Source organism: Hippoglossus stenolepis, chromosome 21 (assembly GCF_022539355.2).
Source record: "Hippoglossus stenolepis isolate QCI-W04-F060 chromosome 21, HSTE1.2, whole genome shotgun sequence".
Classification (NCBI taxonomy): Eukaryota; Metazoa; Chordata; class Actinopteri; order Pleuronectiformes; family Pleuronectidae; genus Hippoglossus; species Hippoglossus stenolepis.
In genome coordinates this window covers 799,234-819,142 of record NC_061503.1, presented here as the reverse complement: position 1 = coordinate 819,142, position 19,909 = coordinate 799,234, and the positions used below count along the sequence as shown (strand labels likewise).

Here is a 19,909-nt window from a genome sequence, read left to right as displayed (position 1 = left end):
GTGTACTGAGGCAAAAACAGGATTTCTAAGGTCCTGGTTAAGGTTAGGGACAAGGTTTGGGTTAGCTGTTAACAATAAATGGAAGTCAATGCGAAGTCCTACTAAGGATAGCTGTGCAAACCTGTGTGTGTTTGTGCGTATGTATGCAAATGCAGCGCAGGAGAAGACAAAGAATCAGGAATCAGAACAGGAGCAGATCAAAACAAGGCCGATCAGGGATATACTTTATTTTTATTATATCACAATATAGTCTTGTGGGCAATATACATTTTATAGAATCTTTAAATTCTATGGACGTGTCAGGTGTAATTAAATCAAATTAAAAAATCCAGGTGAAGTTTTTGCCTGTATCTCTCACCTCACACACTCTGCTGCCATTGTGTAATTTAACTGTTTTTGTTCATGGCTCAGTTGAGTTAGGCTATGTGTGTTTGCGTTAGTGTACGCACTTGTCTCCAGTGTGTGTGTGTCTACCGGGTGGTGCCATATATCAGCTCAGGTCCTTATCGATGCTGCGAGGCAGGGAGGTCTGTCAATGAGGTTTCCTGTTTAAGTGAAAAATGACTCACCCCAGGCCACAAGCAAAATAGCTGGTATAAACCTGAAATTCCTGTGTTCTGTTGCTTAGGTTAGCAAAGATTTACAGTAAAACCCCGGTCAACAGAGTTTTTTATAAAAGAATGTTGATTATATAATACTTCTAGTAGCCTTTGACCACCAGACATGAACCACAGATAGACTGTCATGGGAGAAAACAGTTTGATTGGTGGAGGCCTGTCAAGTAGCTGTGGAAAAAGGCAAAATGGGGCAGAACAATGCAGATGTTTTTGAAAGCTAAGAAGAGACTGTTGGTAGAAATTAAAGATTGTAAAATCTCACTGAATACTAAATACTATGTTTATATTTATTTATAGCTAATGGAATTTGCTTAGTTGTCATCAAAATGTTCTGTGGCTGTTCAAATGTTATGGGAATGGAACATGTAAACATTTACTGAGAAGTTAAAATCATAGTTTAGTAACTTAATATATATATCATCATTTTAAAATCACAAAGCGTTAAAATCAGTGTCTGTAATAGATTTTTGTTATTATACAGCTTTTACAGTAAAGGAACACTTGCAATTTACTCATAAAATAGAGTGAAAAGAATCCTCAAAGAGAGAGTCTATTGACTTACAGAAAAAGCAAAGGCAAGCAGGTGATGTCAGAGCTTCAGCTCTATGTATCTTGTTTTCATCACTCTGTGTAGTCTATCTATGACACAAGTGATCACTCATAGAGGGGTCATCCTCAAACCAGAAGGTCGTCAGTTCGATCCTAGTCTTCCCCATCTGCCAAAGTGTCTTTGGACCAGATACTGAACACCGAATGGCCCCTCATAGAAAAAAAAGTGCTGCCTATAGATGCACTGTATGTGTGTGTGAATGGGTGAATGGCAATAAACTGTACTTTAAAGGAATTTGAGTGGTCATCAAGACTAGAAAATATATATAAGTACAGACCATCTATTCTCCTCCACTGTCTAGAAACCTGGGTAGGTCTTAAGGGGTACTGAACTAAACCTATGCTGATAACACTCATTTGAACCTTCTTTGTCGTCAAACCAAATTCCAGCTCATAAGTGGCCCATTGTAATTGGGGGTTTCCTCAAGGCTCTATCCTTGGCCACTGCTATTCTGAATATACATGCTTCCTCTTATCCAGATCATTTAGAAACATCCCACCACTCTAACGCAGAGGAGACGCAGCTCTATGCTCAATTTCAAACTAACAGCCCCAGCAGCCTTGATAATCTGTTTGCTTGCCTCAGTGATGTTCAATGCTGGCTATCCCAGAGCTTTCTAAAATTCACTGAAAATAAGTCAGAAGTAAAAATCATTGGTCCCACAAACTATAATAGCCCACTTTAAAGTAAATGTATTTCCTTGAACAAAAATGTAAAACACTCTGGAATGCACTGTACAGTGGCGTCGGTCAGAGCTCCCTTTACTGATTCCAACTAGTACAGTAAGCCGCTGCTCAGATGGCACCAAGAAATATGAACATAATAGTCCTACTTGTCAACTTGCAATGGTTGCCATAAACATTCATCATTGATTTTAAAATTAAAATTAAAATTCAACTTATCACTTTTAAAGCAATAAATGACATGGCTCCTAACTATATCAAGGACCTATGTGCCTGGGCATTCACTTAGATCTGTGGATGGAGCTCTGCTGGTTATTCTCAGATCCTAGTTGTTGACTGAGGGTGAGCAGGCCTTGGCCCAAAAAATGTGGAACTGTCTAACTATATGTATTCCCCCGCTTATGAACTGATGATCTCTCCTTTTTTGATTTATGTTCTTGAAATCTCCACTTTTCTTTCTGTTAAGGACATTGTCACTTTAAGAAAAGTGCTCTTTAAATAAAGTGTATTATTATTATTACATTACATTACATTTCATTTAGCTGACGCTTTTATCCAAAGCGACTTACAATAAGTGCATTCAACCATGAGGGTACAAACCCAGAACAACAAGAATCAAGAAAGTACAATTTCTTCAAGAAAGCCAAAATACAAAGTGCTATAAGTAAGTGCCATTTAAGTGCTACTAAATTGTTAGTTTAAACTTTTTTTCAAGGTATAGTCGGAAGAGGTGTGTTTGTAGTTTGCGGCGGAAGATGTGTAGACTTTCTGACTTCTGACTTTCCGGATGTCATTGGGGAGCTCATTCCACCATTTAGGAGCCAGGACAGCAAACAGTCGTGATTTTGTTGAGTGTTTAGCTCGCAGTGAGGGAGCAACAAGCCGATTGGCCGAAGCAGAGCGGAGTGAACGGGCTGGGGTGTAACGTTTGACCATGTCCTGGATGTAGACTGGACCCGATCCGTTCGCAGCACGGTACGCAAGTACTAGTGTTTTGAAACGGATGCAGGCAGCCACTGGTAACCACCAGTATTATGATTATATAGGACACCATCTGATTATACACTTTTGAGCAACAGTGCTGCTATTTCTTGGCTTGCCTGGCTTTGTTGTAGCAAAGTCAATGTAAACTCAGATTATCAGAACAAACAGAATTATATGGACAACACCTGACAAGGAAAAGAGCTACAAAAAATCATTAATAAAAACAAGCCAAAATTGCTATTGAAGCTTGACAACACGTGTGTGTGTGTGTGTGTGTGTGTGTGTGTGTGTGTGTGTGTGTGTGTGTGTGTGTGTGTGTGTGTGTGTGTGTGTGTGTGTGTGTGTGTGTGTGTGTGTGTGTGTGTGTGTCTGTGTGTGGCTGAGTAGAGTGTTAATTTCAGCTGTTATAGGACAACACAAAACATGTTTAAAGCATTACATGTAACCAAATCTTACAGTCACAACAAAGTTATGTTTATTAGCATTTCTTTATTTGTATGTGAATTGAGTAAACAAAAAATTGAGCAAAGCACTTCTCTGCCTGGGGAGTCGAATGATTTTGGCAGGAAGAACATAGCAGCGACAATGTACAGCCAGTGGGTCAATGGCAAACTGTTTTTGTATCCACAACTTCATCAATATCATAGATTACAATAGCCAACTTCAATATCACTATTGATCAGAAAACCTCTGTTTTGTCGCAGTGAAGAAAAAAAAAGTTGAGTGCTAATACGTTGGATGAGGTTTGAGGAAATAGGCATCTGAAAGATGTGTAAATTTAAATGCTGAATTCTATTAGATACAAGGATTTTGAATCAGAGCTTTCAAAGAGAGCAATTCATTTATCTATTTATGAGGGATGTCATTGTCATAACTTTCCTTTGGTCTGTGTATATTTCATTCTTTCTGTTTTTGGTGGAAAGTTTCAACAGAGACATTTCAGTGTGGATGAGGTGATTAATAATAATAATAATAATAATAAACCTTATTTGTATAGCACCTTGAATACAAGACATGCAGCTCAAACTGCCTTACATACAATATAGCAAAAAAATGTAAACATGTTAAAATGTAATTCATATAAAAGAATATATTTAAGTAACATAAGAACATGTTAACATGGCATTTAAAAGAAAAGTAAAGAAAAAAGAAAAAGAACTTAAATTAAATTTGAAAAATGCATAAAAACAGGAAAGAAAGAAAGTGATAAAAATTATAAAAGCGCAGGAGTGCGGGCCAGTGCAAGATGTAGTTAAAGGCTGAAGTAAAGAGAAATGTTTTCAATCAATCAATCAATCAAATTTTATTTGTATAGCCCATATTCACAAATCACAATTTGTCTCATAAGAGTTTTTTACGTTTTCTTTTAAAGATGTTCACTGAACTAGCTTCTCTGATATCTAGCGGCAGTCTGTTCCACAACTTTGGAGCGTCATTTACAAAAGCTGCATCCCCTATTTAGTTTCGGCTGTTGTTGGGAAGCTCTAATAGACACTGTCAGAGAGACCAACCAACTTCTCAAGACGATTGATAAGGATATCGTGGTTATTTGTATCAAAAGTATCAAAACTTTGCCATGGTTGCATCGTTTTTACAGGATGTGTTGGTCTGTGTTTACATCGGCTCGATTGAGGTGACTTTGTTTTTTATTATTGAAATGTTCAACCATGTCATTTAAAGAGCAGTCATGACTGTATGGTTCAGTTGATCTCATTATATCACATAACTTAGCTTCATTCACTCATCTAGGACTCTCTTTTCAACCACAATTTCTCTTTTGGTCTTTGCAATGGTTAATGATCGAACCTCTGCTTGACAAATATGGATTGTTGATCGTGGTGATGGATCATGATCGTGGTGGCGGCTGATCATCGACTGATTACAATAAGACTGCTTGATATACAATTTGCCTTCTGACATATTCTACCATTACTGTATTACAATAGCTCCTCCATTTCAAATGTCATTGCTGCTCCCTTCATCTCTGTCAGACATTTTCTTATGTATTAATACTTTAAACATCGACACACCATTATGATAAAACAATTTTCTTCTTATCAATGTTGTAAATATTGTAATTTTGTTAATGTGTTCAGTTACCCTTGGCATCTATTGCACCTCTGTTTGTCCTGGGAGAGGGATTCCTCACATGTGGCTCTCTCTCTCTTTTAATAAGGTTTTTTAGGTAAATCTTTCCTTACTCTTGTTGAGGGTTGAGGACAAAGGATGCCACACCTTGTTAAAGCCCAATGAGACAAATTGTGATTTGTGAATATGGGCTATACAAATAAAATTCGATTGATTGAAACATGGAGCCACGTGGAATGTTGGTTTCAGTCTAAATAAGTGCTGACTTAAACTTCTGTGCTACTTTGTGTTTGGTGTTGTTAGGCCAAGTAAAACCGGGGGGGGCGGCGGACACGGACACAAAAACTTAAAGGAATCATGATGTTCATGCTCACCTGTGTGTGCGCGCACGTGTCAGTGTGTGTGTGTGTGTGCGCACGTGTCTGTGTGTGCGTGTGTGCACATCGGGATGGAACTCCGCCGTGCGCGATACAGAGAGCACAGGAGAAATCTAAACGCGCGACCATGTAGAGACAGAAATGACATGCCGTCGTGTAAATAAGATAAATAACATAAGGCCATTATAGGAAAGGTAACCTTAAATGACTTATGTTGAGATCTGGCGCTATATTAAAAATAAATAAATAAATTAATTAACTTTCAGGGCGCCCCCTAATATAATGGTAGGGGAAACACTGCACACCATGTATACAGGGAGAGGTGGGGAGGGGGAAATGAGCATAGAGCAGGGAGAGCACAGCAAGAGAGAAGTGGACAGAGATTGGTCAATGACTGACTTTTTAAAAATGCATTATTAAGGCCATCATGAAGTTGAAATTTTACAACTGAACTGTCTAAAATATATTTTTTAATATATATATATATATACACAGCAAAATACTCCAGGTCCAAACTCGTCATCAGTTGTCTCCCCACTGCTGGGATACCCTCCCTCCCAGCTGTGTAGCTTGGCTTGGCACGCTGCCAACATACCAGTATACGTTGCATTCTTCTGCTTTCATATTGTATCCTGTGTGTTGCCAGGCACTGGAGTCTGGTACCCAACCCTCATGCAAACGGCTGTAAATGGTCTGCATTTGGTAATTGGTCTGTATTTCATGTTGTGCTTTTCTAGTCCTGATGACCACTCAAAGTGCTTTACACTGCAGTTTTACATTCACCCATTCACACACACTGTGCAGCACTTTCTCTATTCGAAGGGCCAATTTGGGGTTCAGTGTCTTACGCCTGAGCCACAGCTGCCCCGATGTACTTAGATCTGTACATCTGTTACCCAAGAAGTATGCCGTTACCAACTCAGATCAACAATTTTGTGTAACAAAAAAAATCTGTCTATTGTCCTATCTGTCAACGTAATAATACATCAGATTAATTTGACAAGCTAGACCATGATTCCGACAAGTAAAGCAGTCACAAAGAAAACAAACCCTTTTTTTATTTGTTGGTATTCCTTTTTCCTTCCTTTTGTCCTATCTGCAGGGTAACCAAGAGGCCCCAGCTCCCCCTGAAGCCATGGCTCAACCTTTCCCACCAGCCCAGTACCCTGCTCCACCACAGAATGGCATCCCTGCTGAGTACACCACACCCCATACCCATCCTCCGGCCGACTACACAGGACCAAGCACGGTGGCCGAGCACGCCCTTACACTGTACACAGCGACACACTCACACAGCGAACAGCCAGGAAATGAAAGCAACAACCCTTCCCTCACATCCAACACAGTAACGGTGAGTCTTCAGTTTCTACACACACTAAATTAACTGTTCATTAGGTTCCCTTTAAAAATGTCATGCAATTCAACACAACATGGCATGGCTAACCTCATCCTCATTAACCATGCAGAATATCCTGTGTTCTGCTGTATTTTCATTCAAAAAGGTTGGAATCAGTGAATGTTAAACAACAAGGGGCATGCATGATTTTCCTTTTCCTGCACAGTAGGGGTACAAAGTCTTAACTGCAAACATTCAAACAATTTCTAAATCTACTGATTTCATTGTTGGATGCATGTTAAGATGAGTGTCATTCAAAATCTTCATCTTTGAAACATTTAGAATAGGATTGGAAAAAGAATGTCTCCTTCAGTTAAAATGCATAGTAAGAATTTACACACACCCCATTACAGATAACAAAAAATATGGAATAAAGACTGCTTTGAGTCCTCTTTTCGACTGGGACAAGGCTTGGAGGAATGTTGCTCAATCTTCACGCAACAAAATCGTAAAATGACATAACTTGAATCTCTTGAATATATATATCAACTTGATTAACACCTTGATGATGTTTTATGATGGATATAACTACTGCTCCCATCCATAATCTGTGATTTGAATGAAATGTGAAACGTTTTTTACATATAATGTGGAGATGACCACCAACCAAAACACAAACATGATTTTAGAAAATGTAGCCTCAAACAAGCCTTTAAAATAGTACAATGTTCTCCAAGTGGCTACATGAAGCTGCCATTAAAGAAAGTACTGTTTTTCTGTCTATCTGACTGTCTGTACATTTTGGAGCCACAGTGTCATGAAAGCTGTTTTTATAACAGCAGGGTTGGCATTGTCCAATTATTGACACATTGTACTCCAAAGGGTGATCTATATGTCCTGAGTGAGCTCAGTCATGTTACAACCCCTCACTTTGCTTCTCTGCATTTCAATCACAGTCTCTTGCTCCACAAGGCGTATCATAATGTATGCTTTGGTGTATACATCTCTTTAGGTGGTAAATCTTTACTTTTCTTTTAGTCTCCTAATAACCTGAAGGTCAGCAGTTCAATCCTAGTCTCCCCGAGTTCAGACCATTTACCATTTATTAGTGCCATGGGAGATCTGGCTCTGTCTAGTTTTCGATGTGAAACATCAAAATAAACAACCTTGACCTGAGACTTTTTCAGCCCTCTCAGGACATTTTTACACAATAGGAGCTAATCTGTGACATGCTGTGTGTTTCCCTGCAGGCAGAGGAGGCTGTACAGACAGAGGGCTCCCAGCAGCTCCACCTGCAACCCAATGATTCATCTATGAAGCAGCAGCCTAAGAGATTACATGTCTCCAACATTCCTTTCCGTTTCCGAGATCCTGACCTCCGGCAAATGTTTGGGGTGAGATGAAAACACAGATACACATGTTTTGGGGCAATCATTTATATCCAGTTGGAATGTCATTCACCTGACATGACTACAGTACTCCTGAGATAAGACTCTGACCATGACACCACGCATAACTATACATATAACTCAAACACTTCACCCACCCCTCCATCGCCATAGTGGTGAGTAAAGAATGAGTGAATTTTCATTTTTTTTGTGAACTATCCCTTTCAGCGCTGTGCCTTGCCACTGTCTCTTGCTTTGGAATTTCCCCCCTTCCAAATGCTAAAAATGCTTTAACTTTGAAACAAGTATAGGAAATGTTGCAAATATATCAATCAATCAGTCAAAATTTGTCTAATGAGCTTAACAAGGTGCGACATCCTCTGCCCTGGCTCACATGGGCAGTGTGGCTACTCTAACCTCATAAGACGTTTTGCAATGCACACGTGCTGCTCACGCATTCAGTGTGGCCCGGGCGTTACTCCCCTCTTACACCACCACCCCGAAATTCCTGTAATTGAGAGGAACCTCTGTTCCTGCAGGCCTTTGCTCTTCAGAGCTCCTAATGTGGGAAAGGGGAAGGGTCAATAGCGACACAATTAATGAGATTCCTCAAGTCAAGGTCAAGAGTGTATCTCCATTAGTTCATTAGTTCATTAGTTGCAGGTCATCTTGCATTAGTGTGCCAATATTCAATAGCAGGAATTGATCATAAAAAACAAAAACACCAGTCCATTTCAAACTAAAAGCATTCAGTTAAACCAACACAATTCCATACAACACAGAACCAAACTCTTAAACAGAATATATAAAATCATTGCGCCACAATTACTTGTGAGTCCATGAAACAGAGTTAGGGCAGGGATTGGGAGAAAGAAGCAGCAGAGCACACAAATCATAAATACAGTAAGATTGAACATCCAAATCAATGGAGAACTGGAAAAAGTGCATTTATCTTTAAATAAGCTCTATCGAAAAAATAGTACAAGTAAGTACAAGTACAAACTAATTGTAATCTTCAAATATTTTTATAACAAAGAATACATACTGTATGACATAAAATTCTAGTTTATGGAATAATTCTGGTTTATGACAACACAGGAATATTATTAATGTTGCCCACTGAGGCAGAGAGGTAGAGGAAAAGCTGGCTAATTACTTCCAGCTTTCTGCATTTACGTCGGAAAGTTAAATGCGATTAAATGTGAGTAAGCCCAGCAAGATGTCTAGAGTAGTATCCCATTTCCTTATTTAACAGTTCATACTAAAAGCAGGTTTGTAAAGCAGCAAAAGTTTGAAAAAAATACAAATTGTATTTGTAAAGCCCATATTCACAAATCACAATTTGTCTGATAGGGCTTTAACAAGGTGTGACATCCTCTGCCCTTAACCCTCAACAAGAGTAAAGAAAAACTACAAAAAAAAACTTTTAACAGGTTAAAAAGAAGGTAGAAACCTCAGAGAGAGCCACATGTGAGGGATCCCTCTCCCAGGACGGACAGAAGTGCAATAGATGTCAAGTGTAAAGGAGAACATCAGCAAGATAAGGGTATTTAGAGCATTGATTAGAATAAACACTTTGTAGCATAATGGAAGGTAATGAATTGATGGAGTATTGTCCATAATGGTCGAGTATCTGAGGAGAAATATTATATATCAAGCCGTCTTGTTGTAATCATAGTCAATGGTCACCAGCCACCACGATCATGATCCACCATCACGACTGGACCGGCTCTAACTATAAGCTTTATCAAAAAGGAAGGTTTTAAGCCGACTCTTAAACGTACAGATGGTGTCTGCCTCCCGAACTGAAAGTGGGAGATGATTCCACAGGAGAGGAGCTTGATAGCTGAAAGCTCTGGCTCCTACTCTACTTTTAGAGACTTTAGGGACGACAAGTAAGCCTGAATTCTGGGAGCGCAGTGCTCTAGTGGGTTGATAAGGTACTATGAGCTGTTTGAGGTATAATGGTGCCATATTATTAAGGGCCTTGAAGGTGAGGAGGAGAATTTTAAATTCTATTCTAGATTTAACCGGAAGCCAGTGTAGTGAAGCTAATACAGGAGAAATGTGGTCTCTTTTCTTGGTTCTTGTCAGGACACGTGATGCAGCATGTTGGACAAGCTGCAGAGTCTTTAACGACTTACTGCTGGAGCCTGATAATAAGGAATTACACTAATCAAGTCTGGATGGAACAAAGGCGTGGACTAGTTTTTCTGCATGTCTGACATGTCTGATTTTTTAGATGTTACGCAAGTGAAAGAAGGTGGTCCTAGAAATTAGTTTGAAGTGAGAATTACAGGACAAATCGGGATCGAAGATCACTTGTGAATGGGTGAATGTAAAACTGTACTGTAAAGAGCTTTGAGTGGTCATCAAGACTAGAAAAGTGCTATATAAATACAAAACCATTTACCATTCACTCCCAAGTTCCTGACTATTTCATTGGAAGCAAGGGCAATGTCGTCTAGCGCAGCTATATCATTAGATAATGTATCTCTAAGGTGTTTAGGGCCATGTATAAGAACCTCTGTTTTATCTGAGTTTAATAAGAGAAAATTACGGGTCATCCAGGTTTTTATGTCCTTGAGACATGCTTGGAGTTTAGTTAATTGATTACATTGTTCTGGTTTTATTGACAAGTATAACTGGGTGTCATCCGCATAGCAGTGGAAATTTACCGAGTGTGTCACAGCACAAGAAGCTCATCATCTGATATGGCAAGCCTGGTATCTAGCTTGATTTTGGCAACTGGCATTTCATGTTTATTTGTCACTTCAGAAGACCAGTAAAGCAGTTTTGATTAATAATGTTTGGTGGCTGTCTACTAGCATAGGATGACAAAGACACGCATTGAGGCACATGCAGTTAATGTTGTGATGTTCGCAAAGTGTGCCAAAATTTTCTCCAATGTTTGCGCCAGTGATGCTACTCCCTATTACGTGAACAGTGAGAACATTCGTCATTTGGAGAAGGGCATGGGGAGGGGGGAATTCTCACCCTTAATGCACTACGTGGAGCTGCTACTGCCAGCGCAATGTTTGAACATAGGGTTTGCTTTTGAAAATCGCCAGAAATGTGTTTGTGTGAGGGAGAGAAAGAGAGAGAGATAGCGAGAGACTGAGCCAGTGAGAGAGAGAGAGAGACTAAACTGTCCATCGCCGAAAATTCTTTATGTTTAACGTTTAACATAACTACAGCCTTTGTGAGGTTTTCTGGTTTATTTTGTGTATTTCCTTGTATTAAAGTAGTCAGTACCTCAAATAAATACCAGTACTGCACTTCTACAAATATTTCACGTTGATAAATCTTTTAAGAACAAATACTTGAGTGGTTTTATTTTGAAACGGGCACAGGGAGAGTTGCAAACATTCATGTTAGTGACATATTTAACAGCTAAACATTGAAACTGTGCTGAAAGATAATTTCCTCTGCTTATTCTGCTGTAAAATGCGTGTGGGACGCAGACCCGATCTAATCTGTTAACATGGGCGTGGAAATGAAAAGCAAGCTGTTCCGCAGTGTTGCCCAGGCTTAAGCCCTTACCCAATAATAATGTCACATTGTTTTTCTCAGGATTGTTGAATGTATATGTGAAGCCATTTAACATAATCAGCTTGTGGTTGGGATCACTTTTAAAAAGATGATGTTTTATTTTTGAGAGCTGATTTAAAAAAAATGTAACTGGTTGCCTTTGTAGTTGCTATAAGTAAACCTTTAAATAGCCTTAAACTGTTTAAGTTTGCATGGAATGATAGCTAGTTATCTAGCTGACGTTAACCTCCTCTATTTTGTTTGCATAACACATTTCATAGAGGGTATATGGGTAAATTCAAAGTACAGTGAATTCACTGAAAAAGCAGAGGCAATCTTTATAATGCAGATTATTGACATTAGGTCTGGCAATTCTAGTAATTTAGTGCTGCTAAACCACACGTGCCAGAAGAAATTATTTCGATTGGATATATAGTTTGAATATGATCCAAATCTGTATATCCTCATTATCCTAGTGGTTATTTGCAGGTAAAGCCAGTAACATCCGTCTCCTTAAAAAAAACACAAAGGCCTAATCCCATTTCACCCCTTGGCCCTACCCCTTGTTGTCGAGGGTTATCTTGCCACTTGAAACGGAGTCACAAGAGGTAGTGGTGGAAATCTTCCCCTACGAATTGGGACAGCCCTTCAAGAAGTCACTACATCATCAGTAGTCGTCACGAAAACCCGACACATCATTAGGAGTCGTCGATGTAAACAGACGACACAGTTTTGCCGGGGAGGTCTTTGTAATAACATTGTTGAGATATTAAATAAACCAATGCTATTGTTTGCAGTTACTAAAGTGACAAACCTATAATATCCAAATATCACTATGCTAATGCAAGTGAATCAATGACATTTGAAATTGAAAAGCTTGGATGCTCTGCATTATTTGACATATGAATCAAAAGCACACAGCTTCAGCACACTAGCACGCTAAAGCTAGTGTGCTTGCAAGCTTTTTTTTAATGTTGTGAAAAAAACGACCATAATACATTGAAATTATATAAAATTAAGATATTACAATCATTATCGTAATTTTTAAATGCTTATTAATGGAGAAAATACTACATTTGTGGGTCTCTCTCCCAGCTTGCCAGTGATTCGCATGGCATTCTGGGTATCCCTAGGTTTGAAGTGAGGGTCTCGAGGGCTATAAAGCCCTACGCTTTGGCCCTACCCCTCTGTGCCCACAGGTATTGGGACAGCCTACCCCTACACGTGAATGCGCAAAATGAAGGGGAAGGGCTAGGGCCTTGGTAGGGCCGAAGGGTGAAATGAGATTGGGCCAAAAAAAACAACAATAAGCAGTTCTTTTCAGCAGCTCTCAGAAAAGAATGGAGCCATAATGCCCAGGCCACAGTGAACAGCCATGGAACACCAGCGGATTGGCTACGGAACGGCTTGGTTTTCATTTTCAGGCCCATGTTAACAGATTAGACCTGGCACACCTACTGCTGCTGCGGCACTGCTCAGCTGTGGCTCAGCCTCGGATGTCGCACTGCTCTTTAGAGAATAAAGTTCTTGGCGATTTTTTACGTGTTCCGCACGCTGTTCTCACTATAATATACAATGAAAATGATTGTGGCAGAAGACGTTGCCGCTGGGGTCTCCCAAACACAGCCAGACAACAAGCAGCCCGCACTTATCATTTTTATTTAATTGCAAAAGAACAAACACAAACTCACTAAACTTAAATTGTCCGAAACACAACCTTTTCCAGCTCAGCCTTTGTCTCCTCAGCTCAGCCTTTGTCTCCTCAGTCTCTGTGTGTGTGTCTCCTCTTCAGTGGTTTTCTCCCCATGTGGCAGATTTCTCTGCTGCCTTTTAAACCTGAGGAGTAACCAGCTCACAGCCATCAGCTCCCCTGGTACAGCTGGAGGTGCTCTCCGGGCCGCAATGATCTTTCAACACAGTATTAATGCTCTACTAAATATTTTTAAAGACATATTTATTATCTCTTGAATATGTCACAAACGTAAATGCTGGTCTCTCTCTGTCTCTCACACACACACAGACACACACACATGTGCTGAGCAAAAACACAAGGACGATGTGCAACAGGTAAAAAAAACCCTTTCCATGTGTCCAAGCTGTTCCGCTGCCGTCCAGTGTGAGATCTGGCTCCCTTCAAAGAGCCGTAATTCCAATCACTACTTGCAGTATACACTCTCACACAAACCACCTTCTCTTTCCTCCCTGTTTTTAATGGTTGTGGGCAGGGCAGGAGCATTGCAGTTGAGGTTCCATCTGAGGTCTGCCTTTGCCATATTGGGCTCCAGTGGCCTTTTCCTCTATTCATTTAAAATGGGATTTGTGAGCAACTGGCTCAATTTCCTTATATGGCTCTGCACCACAATGCAAACAAACGCAATAGCCGAGGCATTACAGCAAATGGGATTCTGTGTCATTTCAGCAAAAAGTGTGATAGAAAACCAATATGAGAGCAGTAAACAAAGCCATATAAACAAGTTCAATCAAAGGTGATACAGCCACAAGCTGGAGGTCTGCCTCTGTGAATTACACAATAAAATACTGTAATACTCTGTCAGACACCTCTGGAAATCAAGCTCAGGACACAGAATTAAAGCCAGATTGTTGGGTACATCAGCAACAGAGACATACAAGGAAGAAAAAGTACAGCTTCGGGAAGGAATAAACTAGGTTCATTACCCAAGCTTATTTGAATTTAATTCATAATTAGAAAAACACATTGGTTGGGAAATTACTAGGCCAACGAAGAGGGTTTTACTGGTAGAATGATAATTGGCATTTACAGCACCACTTTACTGATTCAGTACTCTCATTCGCAACATGTGGCTGAAATCTCTAATCTAATTCTCCACCTCAAATAATTCCCTGCGACTGAAAATGCACTCTGCTCATTGTCCTACACATCCACGGTTATTTGAATTTATACATTCCTCCAAACAGTATGAAAGCAGTACCATCCTAACAACATGTGAGACTTTGTCTGAGGAGTTTATGAAAGGCTAAAACAAACCAAAGTTATCTTTGACAAATGGAACCAAAAGGTCAATTTTTGCCAGTGCTGGAGAACACTCATAGAACTCATGTTAGTTTAGTGCCACACAGAGTGAAACTCCATAAGCTGATATTCAGGACGGTTGCTGTCCTCTGAGTCCCTGCTGTTTAATGAATTAGCAAGCACTTAGTGAGTCTGCCGCATTGAGGTCCTTACGGTCACATTCCCAGTGGTAGGGCTCCAGATGAGTCATTAGACACTCAACACATATTGGTGTGTGCACTCAGTGTGTAACCCATATCCAAACACTGTACAGCAGCATGTACATGTTCATGCATGTGTTTGGGGTGAGCATCATTGGTTGGAGTTTGTGCTAATGGAGTATTAATGGCACCTGCTCCTGCCTAAACAACTCTGGAGGCTTCCAGCATTCCAGGTAACCCTGCGTTTCCAACAAGGGAATTTTGTCTTCTGTTCATATACTGGCAATACTCTAATTTGCCACCCCAATTATTGCACAAGGCTCCACACTAACCAGCTCTGCCTCTAGGGAGGCAATGTGTAATTAAAAATCTAAAATCCTGCTATTTTATACCAACATATCAGTGCCGCACTAGAGCCATTATGCAGTGAGTGGGAAGGTAGAAAACCTGAGCTTTGTCATTGTTGTGTTATCCCCATGGTAGCAACTTTTTTTGTTGATTAGTTGATTTGTTGACAGTTCAGTGTGTGGAGCTTACTAACATTTAACATGAACATGAGAACCTGTGGTAGCTGTCAGTTGTCATAAAAAAGAAGACACAAGCAGACATTTTTTAATGACTGCCGCAATTTCAACACTGATCACCACATAATGATTGATGCCTTTCTTACATGAGTAAAATCTTTCTTCATAGCTGCGCGCATTCATTCATAATTCAGCTCATCCGGACTCTGCTTGCTCACTTTCTCTCGCGCTGACACACACACACCGATTCGCACTCACACACACAAACAGTGTCATCGTACACGTGTGTAAATTCAGACTGGCGAACTCGGTCTGGCTCAGTTGGCAGTGCTCAGCACAATGATAGAGACACAGAGAGGAGTAAATTACTTACAGAGCCAGTAAAAACTGTATTCAAAAACGGCCCAAACATGTATGAAAAGACGCAATTATGACCCAAATACAATTCTGTCCCAAGCTTTTATCCATATAAAAGGTTGATCACTCTATATCCATGATCACCATATCCGGTTTCCACTGTAATGTTGGCGTGAAAAGAAGAATTTTATCGGGAGGCAGCACGTAGTTGAAGGGAGGCGGCCGCCTCGTAACCCCCTATGCAGTAAAAAAAACTGCACACTAGTGAAAACATCACTAGGATTATTTTATATGCAATTTCTGCCAATACATCCCTTCAGCCTAAATCTTACACACTGGACCTTTTAGGAGTTTTTGGAACAGAGAGGGACACTGATAGAAATGATTGCTCTGTTTACCATCATGTCAAGACAATGCATGTGTGGATGGTAATTCGGGGTAATGTCGTTAATTTTACAAATTATAAATTTAGTGTCATAAACACAGTTGTTTCATCAAATGCTACATACTTGAATTTCATAATTTATTCATTCATTCATTCTGGTACAATACTTCATTGTACTTTTAATGCTTGAAGTACATTTTTTGCAAAGCTGTGCTTACTGGTTATTTTGCTGATTTCAACATTCAAAACATAAAAGCATATAAAATACATTTAGTCCACCATGGTGCAACAAGGCAGTACAATTCTGTCTGATGGTCAACATTTAGAGTTAAGTTTTTATACCATGAAGCTTTTTCAAAGGCCACCTTCATTGGAATGTAGATCCAAAATTTGACACAGGTATCTGTAAATTAATGTAAAATAGTTTGTCTCAGCACAGAGCTTGATATTATCAACAGAAATAAATACAACTAAAACTGTTTTCTTCTACATTGAAAATGCCTTTGTCTTGGAAATGGAAATAGACTGAAACAACAACTACTGGTCTGCTTTCTCAGCTCTGACCTCCTGCTTCAAACAGAGTCATACTAAGATCTATTTAATAAACGGAGCCGCACTTTCTGGTTTCAAACATGCAATTGTGTGCTAGTTATTCTCGACTTCAATGCACTATGGCACTGTAGACCATGATCATGTCCTGCTGGAGGTTTCTTCCAGTTAATGGGTTTTTAAGGTCTCAAGCCTAACATGCAAAGGGCCTTGAGATAATGTATGTTATGATTTGGCGCTATTCAAATAAAATTGAATTGAATCGAATATTCTCCTAAGACGACCGGAGGTGGAAGTTGATTCACGGGATAAAATGTTTTCCATATACCTGAAAGGCAGAACATTTTCAGTTAATAAAGGGAAATGCTCACTTCAAAGGTAGCATCCTTCAAGGTTACATTTTAGGCCTAGTATTATTTTGACTTTACATGCTTCCTCATGGCTCTATATTTCAGACGCATATTTGTTCATTGGTATGTGGATGACAATGTTTATCTTTTTAACTGTTCAATTTACATCAACTGCTGGATGTTAAAGAGGTTATGTAACTAAATGAAAATAAAGCACAAGTATTTGTTTGCCACAAAACCTGGCACTAAAACTGTCTTATCAAAACAAGGCATGATGGCTGCTGTCAATGAGACAGGCTCTTTGAACAATCCATGGGTAAACATTTTATTTTTAAATAAAACACATGAATGACAAAAAGTGTGGTCTCACCTGCCATACTTCAGCTCAGAGTGAAAAAAAACATTGTCAATACTGGTGGATCTGGACACATCCTGAAGAAGCGTATCAAAAGTCACGTTTGAATGGCCATCCCATTTTGAGCCCCATCTGAGTTGTAACTAATGAGCTGTCTGTATTTCCAGCTCTTGGAGTAAAACACTTTTAAAGCCACTAATATCTATGTTAATATTTAAAGATGTATCCATATATATTCAGAGATCTGTGCACATATTTACAGATTTGTCTACACACTTATGATCTATCAGTGTGATTTGATCAATTCAAATGTTTACATTTGTATAGCACCAAATCATAATATACATTATCTCAAGGCACTTTACATAAAAGGTCAAGACCTTACATGTCTATGCATGTTCAAATTCACATTTGCAGATTTCTTTACATGTTTACACTTGATTGTGATTATGCACACACAGATTCTTATTTCAGGCACTGTCCTTTCTCTCATACTCACTCTCACTAACTGCATTAACTGCAACATTTTCTTTCATTAGTGATGAACAGATGAACACTGCTGTGGCCACCAACCAATATGTCTTTCTTCAACCCCACTTTTCACAATAACCTTGATTTTTTGGTTTTTATAAAGTTGCGCTTCTTCTTGAATGATTCACCATGGAAACCCATTGATCACCTTGGTCATTCCATATTCATTAGTTTATTTGCATTGACCATATCAGGTTGAATGTGGGTCTTTAGAGCATTGGAGGCAGATCATGTTTACAGGTGAACTGGGATTTATCAAGCGAACATTGCATTCAGGTGTGCATGAATATATATGAATAATACCCTACTCCCGGCTATGCAGTCACGTAACAAGGTAACAAAATGCTGTATGTTTCTGTGCCCGTAAAATCTCTTACCTGGTGGGGTGAATAATGAATGATTGGTTCAACTATAAATGAGCAGAACTTAAACAAAAACACAAAATTAAATACTTTAACTATTGTATAAATTTCCGGTTTAAGGTCATCTACAATAGTAATCCGGGTAGAGTTATAGGAGTTAGTGTGTTCATACCATAAAAGACATCACATCCTTGTTTCTTGTTGATCAGCTCATTGACGTTGATCCAGTTCTAATGAAATAACATAACTATTGTGGACAACGGTTGAAGGTAGCTTTCATCATTAGCCTTAGGGTCCCTATCCCCTCACCCCTGCAGCACAGTTCCTTATCCACAGACACAACAAGCTCCCTTCCCTGCTTGACTGTGACTACTACTGTCAAAGTCAAGAGAAAGCAGGGGAAACTCCACCCACATAAGGCTGCGGGTCCTGACAGCATCAGCCCCATGGTGCTAAATACCTGAGCCAGCCAGTTGTCTGCAGTTGACGACCCGAAGGTAACTGAAAATTATCTTCAACCCAATGCACAAAGACTTTAATTCAAATAATCCCAACAAAGACCTCCATCTAATGTAGTTAATATAATCCGCAGACTAAAAGTCTATCATACAATCCCACTTGAAAAAAAACAGACCATCCCTTTAGTGGTTGTTGAGCTGGGCTGCAGAAATCATTCACTGGTATTGTAAGTTTTCTTTGATCATTATTTACTTTTATGCTGAATATTTTTACTGAGACCGGGCTTGCACTGGGTCAGGCGGGTATCCCAGGACCGAGCTGGCTCTCCTAATCAGTCTGTCCAGTCTCTTCCTGTCAGCAGTTGAAATGCTGCTGCCCGAGCAAACTACTCCAAAGATGGCCGATGCCACAACAGAGTCATAAAAAGGTCTGCAGGAGCACCCCTGCACTCCAAAATACCACAGTCTCCTGAGTAGATACAGTCTGCTCTGGCCCATTTTAAATAGTGCACTGGCATGATCAGTCCAGTCCAGTTTATTGTTCAGGTGAACACCCAGGTACTTATACAAGGTCACTAACTCTATGTCCATTCCCTGGATGTTCACTGGTATCAGGGGGGAGTGTCTGCGCCTGCAGAAATCCACCACCAGTTCTTTAGTTTTCCCCGCATTGATCTGGAGGCAGTTCCGCTGGCACCAGTCCACAAAGTCCTGCGTCAGTCCTCTGTATTCTCTGTCGTCCTCGTCAGTGATGAGGCCGACAAACGCAGAGACATCAGAGAACTTCTGCAGGTGACAGGAGGGTGAGTGGTAGGTGAAGTCTGCAGTGTAGAGGGTGAAGAGGAACGGAGCCAGGACCGTTCCCTGCAGGGCCCCCGTACTGCAGACACAGTCCCGGGTCCTCATATACTGGGGTTTGTTGGTCAGGTAGTCTGATATCCAGGATGTGAGGTGGAGGTCCACTCCAGCATGCTCCAGTTTGACCCTCAGAAGTGCCAGGTGAATGGTGTTGAAAGCACAAGAGAAATCAAAGAACTCGATCTGCACAGTGCTCCCAGGCTTCTTCAGATGAGAAAGAAACCTGTGTTGTAAGTAGATGACGGCATCATCCACCATGATGCCAGGCTGATAGGCAAACTGCAGCAGGTCCATCGATGGTCTCACCAGGGGGAGGAGATGTTTAAGGACAAGCCGCTCCAGGGTCTTCATCAGATGGGATGTAAGTGCCACCG

At 40.1% G+C, this 19,909-nt stretch overlaps 1 protein-coding gene across 6 annotated transcripts in view; it reads left to right on the top strand.

Annotated features, from left to right (window-relative positions):
• The window catches only part of rbfox3a (RNA binding fox-1 homolog 3a), a 488,647-nt gene that overhangs the window by 394,015 nt on the left and 74,723 nt on the right, over positions 1–19,909 (top strand). For all 6 annotated transcript variants that reach the window (XM_035146628.2, XM_035146626.2, XM_035146627.2 and 3 more), the window contains 2 exons: positions 6,462–6,710; positions 7,946–8,089. In XM_035146628.2, the coding sequence (XP_035002519.1) occupies positions 6,462–6,710; positions 7,946–8,089 (393 nt within the window). The remainder of the gene's footprint in view (positions 1–6,461; positions 6,711–7,945; positions 8,090–19,909) is intronic.